Below are 14,332 nucleotides of genomic sequence, written 5' to 3' on the forward strand. Positions count from 1 at the left end.
TCCAGATAAATAATAATAGATGGATCCAGATAAATGATAATAGATGTATCCAGATAAATCATAATAGATGGATCCAGATAAATAATAATAAAAGGATCCAGATAAATGATAACAGATAGATCCAGATAAATAATAATAGAAGGATCCAGGTAAATAATAATAAAAGGATCCAGATAAATGATAACAGATAGATCCAGATAAATAATAATAGAAGGATCCAGGTAAATAATAATAGATGGATCCAGATAAATAATAATAGATGGATCCAGATAAATAATAATAGATGGATCCAGATAAATAATAATAGATGGATCCAGATAAATAATAATAGATGGATTGTAAAAAAAAATTATTAGGCCAGGATTTTGTTTGGAGTGATCAAAAACAGATATTTATGGAAGCACCCAGAAGAGAACCCAGATATTTAATCATAGAAGGACCCGGATTAACACTGAAATCTATTGATCAATGTGAACCACAAGCATGAGCAGGTTATGTGACATAGAGGTGACGGATGTGATTGTGATGTGTGGGGTGTGACAGTCGTGCTGTGCAGCGTATACATGACATACCTACAGTCACATGCAGGGGGGTAGGACAGACAACTTACCGCCCCATTATTGTGCCATCCACTGAGTCCTGACTGCCGGCCTCGCTTGGGGTGCTCAATGATTTCGATGAGGGTGACATTGGGGTTGGGACTGAAATGGGGAAAAAAAAATGTATAAATCAGGTTATTATTACAATAAAGCAGAAGAATCAGAGTTCAATGGGTTTTAATAATAAAATAGAAAGTTTTGCCTACATTAGGGTAAGTTATAGAGTAAAGATTGTGATGCCACAAATTGAGCGCTACACTGGGAAATGCACATAAACCACTACCCTCTACTGCCACATAATATTGTGATTACCTCCAAAATGTAAATCCCCCCGAAACCCCACCCCAACAGCACCCCAAGCCCCACCCCCAACAGCAACCCAAGCCCCGCCACAACACCACCCCAAGCCCCACCCCAACACCATCCCGAGCCCCAACACCACCCCAACAGCAACCCAACCCCTGCCCCAACACCACCCCAACACCATCCCAAACCCACCCCAACAGCAACCCAAACCCTGTCCAAACACCACCCCAAGCCCCACCCCAACAGCAACCCAGGCAACGCCCCAACACCATCCCAAACACTTCCCCAACACCAACCCAAGCCCCACCCCAACAGCAACCCAGGCAACGCCCCAACACCATCCCAAACACTTCCCCAAAACCAACCCAAGCCCCACCCCAACAACAACCCAGGCAACGCCCCAACAGCATCCCAAACACTTCCCCAACACCAACCCAAGCCCCACCCCAACTGCAACCCAAGCAACGCCCCAACACCATCCCTACACTTCCCCAACACCATCCCAAACCCCGCCCCAACAGCACCCCAAGCCCCAACCCAATAGCAACCTAGGCAATGCCCCAACACCACCCCAGATCCCACCCCAACAGCAATCCAAACCCCACCACAACACCAACACAACACCAACCCAACACCACCCAGACATAAACCCCACCACAACACCAACACAACACCAACCCAACACCACCCAGACATAAACCCCACCACAACACCAACACAACACCAACCCAACACCACCCAGACATAAACCCTACCACAACACCAACCCAACACAAACCCCGCCCCAACAGCAACACAAACCGCACCCCAACACAAACCACACCCCAACCTCAACACAAGCCCCACCCCAACCTCAACACAAGCCCCACCCCAACACCAACACAAACCACACCCCAACACAAACCCCACCCCAACACAAACCCCACCCCAACACAAACCCCACCCCAACACCACCTCCACCATCCTCCAGAATTTCCTCACTTATTCCATTGCCATTAACCCAACCTTCATACAACCCCGACTTACCCCCTTTATGGTGTAAATGTCTAGAAAGTTGTGAAGTTGTGAATACCTAAAGGCGGCTCCGGAGAGATCCCAATGCTCTGCAGTAAAGCTTCTGTCTCGCGTCTCTTCCGGTCCAGGTCCGTGTCTACATGAATGGGTTCTGTTTTTTGTTGCTGTTCAGCCTTTAAAGAAGAAGAACTAATTGTCAGAAATGCTGCAGGTATAAAGATTTAGAATTCAAAATTTGTAAATTATGGATTTTCAATCAAATGCTCCGCCCCTAAAATTATAGACCGAGCCCTTAAATTGTGTGTGTGTGGGGGGGGGGGGAGGTGTGCTATCTTTATACACCAGACAGATAAAAAGGAGGAATGGGTTAGTGGAAGGTTCTGTCTTGCGAAAATCACACAATCACTTACAGACCTGTTCCCTCTGCTTTGTGATTGAATAAGTCCCAACTGTCCCATATTTCATTAGATTAGACCTCAAATGGTCCTTTCTCTTTCCAGTCGGCCATAGCAGTTGTATAGGTATCATCCATTGTACGAACACCTTAAAAGACATCTACCACCAGGATGATGTATTGTAAACCAAGCACACCGACATACTGGTGTGCGCCCCCTCTGCCAGGATCTGCTCTTCTTTTAGATTCTCATGCCTGGGTTTTACAAAAAAAAGGCTTTCAAAATTATGGAAATGAGCCTGATGATCTCTGGGCTCCATAGGTGTTATTAGGGACTGGAGCCCCTCAGGCTCATTTGCATAATTGTGAAGCTTTTTTTCTTAAAAACAGGGGCATAAATAGCTTAAAGAAGAGCAGGTCCTGCCAGAGGGGGCGCACACCAGTATGTCAGTGTGCTGGGTTTACAATCCTTCATACTGGTGGTAGGTGTCCTTTAAATGAGCCGGATAGGAAAGCCTCCTGAGATCCCAGTGTCATGACTTACCTCTTTCTTCTTCCTCTCCTCCTCTTTGCGCTTCTTCTCTTCTCGTATTTGGGCTAAACGCTGCTTCTTCCTCTCTAGCTCCGCCTTCAGGTCACTTTTATCAGACATTATAGATTCCTGTCAAGACAAGATCCTTCATGTATCATTTGTCTTTGTATTTTTCCTTTCCTCTAAAATATTTATAGATGACCTGTAGAATGATTGCCAACAGTTCTAAATTTGCTGGGATTTTCAGGATTTTCAAGAATAAAAAATCTACCTAAGTTAGTTTCTACAGTTACATAGCTGTATTGACACCAGATAATGGTAGACACCGGTAACTGCGCCCCCTGGTGTCCTTTTGAATTTCTCTTACAATGTCCATCTTATAGGTCCAGTGCTGGTGGTCGCACATGCCCAGTACCTCTCACTAACTAATTGCAGGTGGGAATGACAGATCGGGAAGACAGGTGGTGCAAGCGGTGACTCCACATACTAAAGTAGTAATGGAGTAACTCTTACTGTACAGGCCAGCCATACTAGAGTTGATTAGGGTAACAATACCTAGAAAACTGACCACAGAAAGTTTGTGAGACATCTAGAATTCCTAAATGAGTCATCCCATCATCAATAGAAGCCAAGACCATCAGAGTCTTTTTAGATCCAAAATACTCTTATTATAATTAGAGGCCAGAGTCATCTCGCTATCATTAGAGGTCAGAGTCGCCATAGAAAACAGAAATCATAGAAAACAGAGCCATCTCATTGTCATAGAGGCCAGAGTCATCTCATTATCACAGAGTCACCAGTGTCATCTCATTATCACAGAGTCACCAGTGTCATCTCATTACCATAAAGTCACCATAGGGATCTAATTATCACAGAGTCACTAGAGTCATCTCATTATCACGAAGTCACCATAGTCATCTCATTACTATAGAGTCACCAGAGTCATCTCATTACCATAGAGTCACCATAGGCATCTCAATATCACAGAGTGACTAGAGTCATCTCATTATCACGGAGTCACCATAGTCATCTTATTACTATAGAGTCACCAGAGTCATCTCATTACCATAGAGTCACCATAGGCATCTCATTATCACAGAGTCACCATAGTCATCTCATAATCACAGAGTCACCAGAGTCATCACATTATTAAAGAGTCACCAGAGTCATCACATTATCACAGAGTTGCCAGAGTTATCACATTATTAAAGAGTCACCAGAGTCATCACATTATCACAGAGTCACCAGAGTCATCACATTATTAAAGAGTCACCAGAGTCATCTCATTATCACAGAGTCACCAGAGTCATCACATTATTAAAGAGTCACTAGAGTCATCACATTATCACAGAGTTGCCAGAGTTATCACATTATTAAAGAGTCACCAGAGTCATCACATTATCACAGAGTCACCAGAGTTATCACATTATTATAGAGTCACCAGAGTCATCTCATTATCACAGAGTCACCAGAGTCATCACATTATTAAAGAGTCACCATAGTCATCTCATTATCACAGAGTCACCATAATCATCTCATTATCACAGAGTCGTCTCAATACCATTACAGATCAGGTATATAATAAAAAATGACAAGTGTAAAATATTGCTAAAGGCCTAAATAAAGCTAATAACACCATATACCGCAGGGGCGTAACTACAGGGGTAGCAGCCATAGCAGCTGCTATGGGGCCTGCAGTGTCCGGGGGCCCATTCATCTGACCTGACACACTAAAGAGTGGAGGATGTGCACCATTATACACATAGTATGCTGCACATTGTATAGTATATGTATATTATATATGTGCCATATATATGCTGCATCTGTGATGTGTATATATTGTGTGGTGTGTGTATATACTGTATGTGTGTATATATGCTGTACATTTGTATATGGCACTGTATGTATACGGTGTATGGTGGGTGTATATGCTCTATATGTTTGTACGTGAGTGTATAAATGTGTGATTGTAACTTGCATGTGTGAGTATACAAATATATATAAATTTTAAGTAGGCTCTGATATACGGCGCACCAATATAGGTGACTGTATGCAGCTCCCCGGCCTCTACCTGACCTCTACCTGATCTCTAGGGTCAGGAGCTTAACCCTTTCTCTTCTAAAGATACTTTTCTGTCCTATTATCTGTATTACTTCCCCTTTAACCGGCCCTGTATATTATACAGACAGAATGAGGCAGTTTGTGTGTCTCCAGTTGTTCTTCCCTTTGCTTTTATCTACTGTACATGGTACATCATCACTATGACAGTAATTGCTGTCACCATTCTACGTCGGGAAACTTCTCCCGGATTGGGAATCTGAGACCAAAGAGAATAAATAATTAGGAGGAGGGAAGATCCTGTCATCAGATTGGGGGGATCTCATGTCTAAAGGAGAAAATGAAATGCAAAATAACACAAACATCTACATAAGAAACAAATATCCCCCAAAATAATCTGATCTTTTACCATATTTTTCGGACTATAAGGAGCACAAAAAATCCTATGATTTTCTCAGAAATAAAAGGTGCGCCTTATATTCCAGTGCGCCTTATATATGAACCATACTTACAGACAACAGCTGCCTTGTACTGTGCACAGGTCTGCCCCCTGCTGGTCATTCATTCTTATAATCCGGTGCGCCTTATAGTCCAGTGCGCCTTATATATGAACCGTACTTACAGACAACAGCTGCCTTGTACTGTGCACAGGTCTGCCTCCTGCTGGTCATTCATCCTTATAATCCAGTGCGCTTTATAGTCCAGTGCGCCTTATATATGAACCGTACTTACAGACAACAGCTGCCTTGTACTGTGCACAGGTCTGCCACCTGCTGGTCATTCATCCTTATAATCAGGTGCACCTTATAATCCGGTGCGCCTTATATATGAACCGTACTTACAGACAACAGCTGCCTTGTACTGTGCACAGGTCTGCCACCTGCTGGTCATTCATCCTTATAATCAGGTGCGCCTTATATATGAACCGTACTTATAGACAACAGCTGCCTTGTACTGTGCACAGGTCTGCCACCTGCTGGTCATTCATACATATTATCAGGTGCGCCTTATATATGAATCGTACTTACAGACAACAGCTGCCTTGAACTGTGCACAGGTCTGCCACCTGCTGGTCATTCATCCTTATAATCAGGTGCGCCTTATAATCCGGTGCGCCTTATATATGAACCGTACTTACAGACAACAGCTGCCTTGAACTGTGCACAGGTCTGCCACCTGCTGGTTACTCATCCTTATAATCAGGTGCGCCTTATAATCCGGTGCGCCTTATATATGAACCGTACTTGCAGACAACAGCTGCCTTGTACTGTGCACAGGTCTGCCACCTGCTGGTCATTCATACATATTATCAGGTGCGCCTTATAATCCGGTGCGACTTATATATGAACCTAGACGTTTTAGCAGGCATTTATTGATGGTGCGCCATATAATCCTGTGCTCATTATAGTCCGAAAAATATGTTACCATACACTGCCAAGGGGGTCTGTGTCTGATTGCATCTGCATTATTAAAAGGGATGTATCACCAGGTTAGTAGCAGCAGGACTGTGATCAATGTATGATTTATATTCCAGAATTATAGCTTCTCCGAGTGTACTAGTTGTGTGTCCTCACACTGCTGTGCTCTTTCTCTTTGCAGCCAATGTTAGGTATTATCCCTGGACAGATGAGCAATTATATCTCTGTGTATGTTGTGAAAAGCAGCAGAACTGTGAAAATGGATTTATATTCCGTAATTGTCGCTGGACTTTGAGCGTGTCCTTGCACTGCTGTACTTTGAGTTCTCACCATTGAACTACTCTAAAACCCTTCCTTTCCTATGATCTTTGAAATATTCAACCAGTACCCTGTCACACATCTTTCACTCAGAGCATCAGGGAGGAGCTGTAGTACAGGTCAGTGCATAGAGCTACAAGAAATGCAATGTGAGGACAACCCTCCACTCACACCAGTCCCTTGCTGTTCTGCCTCGTCTGGATTTCAGAGTTCTGGTCCAATCACTTCCCGGCGCTGGGACTCTGACATAAGAGGTCCGCCTATGTAGGTCCCTGCTATCATATTAGCACTTTATAAGTTCCTGGTTATCCCCTTATCCTGGTATTCTGAACAGGAAGATTAAACCAATGTATATTGTTTACTTCCTTAAAGGGACATTCCACATGATATCTAATAACTTACCGGGACTCTGTCAGGCAGAGCTTGCTCCACGCTGCTGCTCTGTGTAAGTGGGGCCGGATCAGCAGCGCTCTCCTTAATACGTCGCCCAGGAACTTTGGCTGGGACAGTCCTAACAAGCTTCTCCTGTGTCCTCACTGCCTTATCCTGGCTGCTGCTCCCTGCAGCCGATGTGTTCTCTGGCTTCTTCAGATCTTTCTTCTCTTTGGAAACTCTTCTTTTTGGGGGCATCACAAAAACCTGAATTATCACCCAGAAAACAATACTAGAAAATCAATCAATGGTGCAAAATAAAAAATGGTACACATAATTATAGTAGTTATATTCTTGTACATAGGGGGCAGTATTATAGTAGTTATATTCTTGTACATAGGGGGCAGTATTATAAGAGTTATATTCCTGTACATAGGGGGCAGTATTATAGTAGTTATATTCCTGTACATAGGGGGCAGTATTATAGTAGTTATATTCTTGTACATAGGGGGCAGTATTATAGTAGTTATATTCTTGTACATAGGGGGCAGTATTATAATAGTTATATTCTTGTACATAGGGGGCAGTATTATAGTAGTTATATTCTTGTACATAGGGGGCAGTATTATAGTAGTTATATTCTTGTACATAGGGGGCAGTATTATAGTAGTTATACTCCTGTACATAGGGGGCAGTATTATAGTAGTTATATTCTTGTACATAGGGAGCAGTATTATAGTAGTTATATTCTTGTACATAGGGGGCAGTATTATAGTAGTTATATTCTTGTACATAGGGGGCAGTATTATAGTAGTTATATTCTTGTACATAGGAGCAGTATTATAGTAGTTATATTCCTGTACATAGGGGGCAGTATTATAGTAGTTATATTCTTGTACATAGGAGCAGTATTATAGTAGTTATATTCCTGTACATAGGGGGCAGTATTATAGTAGTTATATTCTTGTACATAGGAGGCAGTATTATAGTAGTTATATTCTTGTACATAGGGGGCAGTATTATAATAGTTATATTCTTGTACATAGGAGGCAGTATTATAGTAGTTATATTCTTGTACATAGGGGGCAGTATTATAGTAGTTATATTCCTGTACATAGGGGGCAGTATTATAGTAGTTATATTCTTGTACATAGGGGGCAGTATTATTGTAGTTATATTCTTGTACATAGGAGCAGTATTATAGTAGTTATATTCTTGTACATAGGGGGCAGTATTATAGTAGTTATATTCTTGTACATAGGGGGCAGTATTATAGTAGTTATATTCTTGTACATAGGGGCAGTATTATAGTAGTTATATTCTTGTACATAGGGGGCAGTATTATAGTAGTTATATTCTTGTATATAGGGGACAGTATTATAGTAGTTATATTCCTATACATAGGGGGCAGTATTATAGTAGTTATATTCTTGTATATAGGGGGCAGTATTATAGTAGTTATATTCTTGTACATAGGGGGCAGTATTATAGTAGTTATATTCCTGTACATAGGGGTCAGTATGATAGTAGTTATATTCCTGTACATAGGGGGCAGTATTATAGTAGTTATATTCCTGTACATAGGGGGCAGTATTATAGTAGTTATATTCCTGTACATAGGGGTCAGTATTATAGTAGTTATATTCCTGTACATAGGGAGCAGTATTATAGTAGTTATATTCTTGTACATAGGGGGCAGTATTATAGTAGTTATATTCTTGTACATAGGGGGCAGTATTATAGTAGTTATATTCTTGTACATAGGGGGCAGTATTATAGTAGTTATATTCCTGTACATAGGGGGCAGTATTATAGTAGTTATATTCTTGTACATAGGGGACAGTATTACAGTAGTTATATTCTTGTACATAGGGGACAGTATTATAGTAGTTATATTCTTGTACATAGGGGGCAGTATTATAGTAGTTATATTCTTGTACATAGGGGGCAGTATTGGATTATGTTACATTTCTCTTGACACTTCATTGCTAGTGACAGCCCTCCAATTTGTATGTCCTCAAGAGTGTAACAACTCACAATGATGTTTCTCTCTGTCTCTAGTAGACATATTCTTCACAGGATCAGGGAGAACTTTTTCTGGGGATACGAACAATGCAAAATCTACCAATTAAAGTGAAGTGACTCTGACATCCCCCATTCTTTGTGAAACATTACACAATGCCCTTAGCCGGATCCTGCACCGCTGACTGTGAGAGTTGCGGCATCTCCGTATATGGCTTTCATGACAGCGGGGAGGAGCCGTGTTATCCTACAGCTTACTAATAAGAGCAATTAGCAGGATAACAAGCTGTAATTATACACCATTATCAGAGAGAGTGTGGGCCATGACCCAGAGGAACCCACAATAACATTTGGTCTGTCAGTATGATGATAGGAAGACTGGGGTTATGCTGTATCTATCCAACCCCTCTTACCCGCCGTACCCGATATGTGCCACATTAGAGCTTTCTGTCACATTTATACATCAAGGAAATCTACCCTCAGAATCCATCCTGATAAACCAGGGACATTACTCATAGATCCAGGCACCGGGACTGTGGTATCTTCTTATATTTGTTATCCATGGCCTCCTTCTTTCCAAAATCAACTTTTAAAATTATGCTAATGACCCAGAAGGCTTCTAGGGGCTTGGGTCTGCCCAAAATCTGATGGTAACCCATCAAAAATAATGGCTGGAGTGTAATGCCATATTCTTCCTGTAGTGGCCACTACACAAAAAATTTGTTGCTATAGTCAGATCGGTGCCAATCAACTGATTGCAAGAGAACATTGCAATAGACACTCAGGATATACAGTATACACATACAGGGAGAGCTGTTCCCCGTAATAAAAACCTGTAAAAACTCGGTAAATTTTCTACATGCGAGTTTAGCCCCGTTGTTAGAAAACTGGGACATACAAGATCCCAGGTCTCCAGATTTGTAAAGTATCGACTCCTGTTTGACACTGATCTCTCCCAGTGCGGCAGGAACTTTGCATAAATGAATCCCGGACTGAGCCCGCTCTCTGATAATCTTCCCCGGTAGATTTATCCTCATTAATCTTTTCTGCGTCTGTTTTGCAGAGATATGATGAAGAGCGATGGCCGACATAACTACATGGAAACCTTCCGGAACTGTCACCGATTCCACCGGAATTCATGGAGTTTCTATGATGTTTTCTAATTATTCTGGTTTCTAATAATTACAGGTTATAATCAGATCAGGTCACATATTCGCAGTAAAGGGGGATCTCTGCTGGTTAGAAGGGTCCTGCTGTGACCCCCAGGTGTAATCTGTGCCAGCCCCAATGTGTCCCCAAATACCATCACAATTAGAGAACTGGCTCCTTAAGGGGACCCCCATGGGGAACTACAAGTGCGGGTCATGCCGGTATTGCCACTTTAACAGCCAATCGAAATATGTCACCTTTGGAGGATTCACCCAGTCGGTTAGTAGTTTCATAACATGTAGGTCCACTTTCGTTGTCTATGATACTATATTGGTAAAACTGTCAGGAGCCTCTTTACCCGATTCAGGGAGCACAAGACGTCAATTACCACTGGGGTCGGCTGTCCCCGCCTCATCGAACACGTTAGGGTACAACACAATGGAGATGCGGATGTACTAAAATTTGCTGGCATAGAAAGGATAGAACATAGCCCAGAAGGAGGTGATCGCTCCCTCCATCTCTTGCGACGAGAAAGTAGATGCATTATGAGATTTGGGGCCATGGGACCCTCCGGTCTGAACGACCGCAATGAACTTAAAGTGTTCTTGTAAAATTATCATGTGATGACGTTTCCTTAATTTCAACCGCATATAGTAAGTTTTCAATATGTCTTCCCATTATGTGATTTTAATATGATAGGTATGTGTGCATCACACGCCCATATTTTATCCATTAGTACGATACTGTATTTGCCTCCTATATTGTTTCCCTTTCCTTATCCTTTTCCCTTTTCTTTCTCCCTCCTCTCCTCCTCTTTCCTTTTTCTTTCCCTTTTTCTTTCTCCTTTCTCCTTTTTTTCTTTCTTTTCCCATTTTTCTCCCCCCCTTCTTTCTTTGATCCTCCCTTCCTCGATCCTCCCCTCCTATACCTGCCTTGGCAAGCGCCACTCTTTTATGGAAAAAGATAGATGTATTAGTCTCAGTACCTACATCCCATCCATACTGTTATATTGCAGGGACCTGAGGAGCAATTTTGATGTTATTTACAGTATTTACTTCTTAAGATTGTTTTGTTTGTATTCACTATGACGACGCGTGCCCGCCTTTCACTTTATAACTGGTGGAAACGCGCGCATGCGCAGTCACTGCCTTGAGAAAGCGCCGAGGGGCACGAAACGGCCCGTCGGCTTTGCGGCACTGCGTGCCTCCCTGTGTACCACTTGTTGTGAATAAAGAAGACATTTTTCACGAGATCGGTGAGTGCCGCTTCTTCTTTGTATCACAATTAGTGTTTTCCCATAGAGTGGCAACTACAAGATGCCCTTCATATAGCACCACCCCCAGTGTATCCCCATAGAGTGCCAACTACAAGATGCCCTTCATATAGCACCACCCCCAGTGTATCCCCATAGAGTGCCAGCTACAAGATGCCCTTCATATAACACCACCCTCAGTGATACCCCATAGAGCGCCACCTACAAGATGCCCTTCATATAGCACCACCCCCAGTGTATCCCCATAGAGTGCCAGCTACAAGATGCCCTTCATATAGCACCACCCTCAGTGTATCCCCATAGAGTGCCAACTACAAGATGCCCTTCATATAGCACCACCCCCAGTGTTCCCCATAGAGTGCCAACTACAAGATGCCCTTCATATAGCACCACCCCTAGTGTATCCCCATAGAGTGCCAACTACAAGATGCCCTTCATATAGCACCACCCCCAGTGTATCCCCATAGAGTGCCAGCTACAAGATGCCCTTCATATAGCACCACCCCCAGTGTATCCCCATAGAGTGCCAGCTACAAGATGCCCTTCATATAACACCACCCTCAGTGATACCCCATAGAGCGCCACCTACAAGATGCCCTTCATATAGCACCACCCCCAGTGTATCCCCATAGAGTGCCAGCTACAAGATGCCCTTCATATAGCACCACCCTCAGTGTATCCCCATAGAGTGCCAACTACAAGATGCCCTTCATATAGCACCACCCCCAGTGTTCCCCATAGAGTGCCAACTACAAGATGCCCTTCATATAGCACCACCCCTAGTGTATCCCCATAGAGTGCCAGCTACAAGATGCCCTTCATATAACACCACCCTCAGTGATACCCCATAGAGCGCCACCTACAAGATGCCCTTCGTATAGCGTCACCCTCAGTGTATCCCCATAGAGTGCCAGCTACAAGATGCCCTTCATATAGCACCACCCTCAGTGTATTCCCATAGAGCGCCAGCTACAAGATGCCCTTCATATAGCACCACCCTCAGTGTATCCCCATAGAGTGAAAGCTACAAGATGCCCTTCATATAGCACCACCCTCAGTGTATTCCCATAGAGCGCCAGCTACAAGATGCCCTTCATATAACACCACCCTCAGTGTATCCCCATAGAGCGCCACCTACAAGATGCCCTTCGTATAGCATCACCCTCAGTGTATCTCCATAGAGCGCCAACTACAAGATGTCCTTCATATAACACCAGTGAATCAGTGTATCCCCATAATGTGCCAACGACAAGATGCCCTTTATATAACACCACCCTCAGTGTTTCCCATAGAGTGTCAGCTACAAGATGTCCTTCATATAACACCGGCCTTATTGTTTCTGTCATACAGTATCAGCCCCAATGTACCCGTCATATAACACCAACCTCAGCGTCTTCCCAAACAGTGCCAACCACAATGTGCCCCATATAGCACCGGCCACAGCGTTCCCCATTCATCGCCAGCCACATTGTGTCATTATCCATAGTGTTACCACATACAGTGCCAGCCAAATCATCACCCCCAATATGCCCCTCTGCAGAGCCCATCACTATGTTTTGCCATAAGGTGCCAGGTACTCCATGCAACATCCATCTCAGTACCAGGCACAACATGGCACCGAATGGCACCTACCTTCATTCATGTAATACCTTCCCAGTACTCTGCCAACCTTGGGAGGTAATCCTAATCACTGGGTAGCTGTCCTAATAAGAGAATACAGGGGTCCCACAAATAGAGCTGAACCATCAGAGAAAATATGCAAAGTTTTCCCGGATGGTATAAGGAAAGCCACGCCTCTTTTAGCTCCTTGTAAGGCAGCTCCCTTGACATCAAGCACGACCTACAAGAGGCCTTATGACATGATACGTTATTAAAACCAAACCAGTATATGTATTCCAGAAGGAACAGACTCTCAAATCTAGACAGCGCTGTTTCGACCTGGTTGGGTCTCGTCAGTACAGCGTAGGGAACAGGTTTGGCTGGGTGGCTACGGTTGGGAAGTAAGAGTTCTCCTTACAGAGAGATTTCCAATTAAGGCCTCTTGTAGGTCATGCTTGATGTCAAGGGAGCTGCCTTACAAGGTAGCTGAAAGAGGCGTGGCTTTCCTTATCCCATCCTGGAAAACTTTGCATATTTTCCCAGAATCCCCCTAGTGGAGCATCCATGGCTATAAGACTCTACACGCCTACATGGTGGCCTTAATTGGCAGTCTCCATAAGGACCCTGAACCATCAGACGCAGAGCAGACCCTGAACCAGCAGACTCAGAGCAGACCCTGAACCAGCAGAGGCTTCCAGGAGACATGAGCTCAGAAGAATATGTATCATGTGACAATTCAGCTAGCCTAGTGGATAGAGGCTCTCTATCTCCATTGCAGGTGGAGTGTGGAGGTTCTGGGTTCAAATCTCAGCCATGGCATAAATCATGAGACAATCCATGTCACATATAACAAAGTTACTTTACTACCAATAGAGATTATATCTAAACTATAAATTGACACTTTTTAGGGAAAGAAATACAAGGATGTGTAAACTGACAACAATGTAACAATCTGCATAAAGAGTTCCCATAAAGAATCCCTTATTTCAGGGATTCTCAGCTTCGGATAATTCCTATTTATTAGACAAGTATCTGGGTAATAATAGACTGATCACAAAGTGCCCCCCCTGTTGGGACCCCACTGGTCACCAGTAATATGGGGGGCAACCTGGCAGTAAGTGCGCAGTTTCCCTGCAGCTCCCCCACAGGAGAAAAGATGCATTACACGTGAGATAGTTACACAGATAAAATATTAGATCATTTGTATCTATCTGATATCTGTTATTTACAAAATAGATCATTTTTTATAGCAAGATAATTATATTGATATATGATAAA

At 43.2% G+C, this 14,332-nt stretch overlaps 1 protein-coding gene across 3 annotated transcripts in view; it reads right to left on the reverse strand.

Moving 5' to 3' along the window:
• The window catches only part of DYNC1I1 (dynein cytoplasmic 1 intermediate chain 1), a 221,096-nt gene that overhangs the window by 204,604 nt on the left and 2,160 nt on the right, over positions 1 to 14,332 (reverse strand). For all 3 annotated transcript variants that reach the window (XM_072154362.1, XM_072154360.1, XM_072154361.1), the window contains exons 2-5: positions 7,042 to 7,278; positions 2,858 to 2,974; positions 1,978 to 2,092; positions 611 to 701 (exon numbers count right to left, since the gene is read on the reverse strand). In XM_072154362.1, coding sequence (XP_072010463.1) covers positions 611 to 701; positions 1,978 to 2,092; positions 2,858 to 2,974; positions 7,042 to 7,269 — 551 coding nt within the window. In that variant the 5' untranslated portion in view covers positions 7,270 to 7,278. The remainder of the gene's footprint in view (positions 1 to 610; positions 702 to 1,977; positions 2,093 to 2,857; positions 2,975 to 7,041; positions 7,279 to 14,332) is intronic.

This window comes from Engystomops pustulosus, chromosome 5 (genome assembly GCF_040894005.1).
Source record: "Engystomops pustulosus chromosome 5, aEngPut4.maternal, whole genome shotgun sequence".
In the NCBI taxonomy this organism is placed as follows: Eukaryota; Metazoa; Chordata; class Amphibia; order Anura; family Leptodactylidae; genus Engystomops; species Engystomops pustulosus.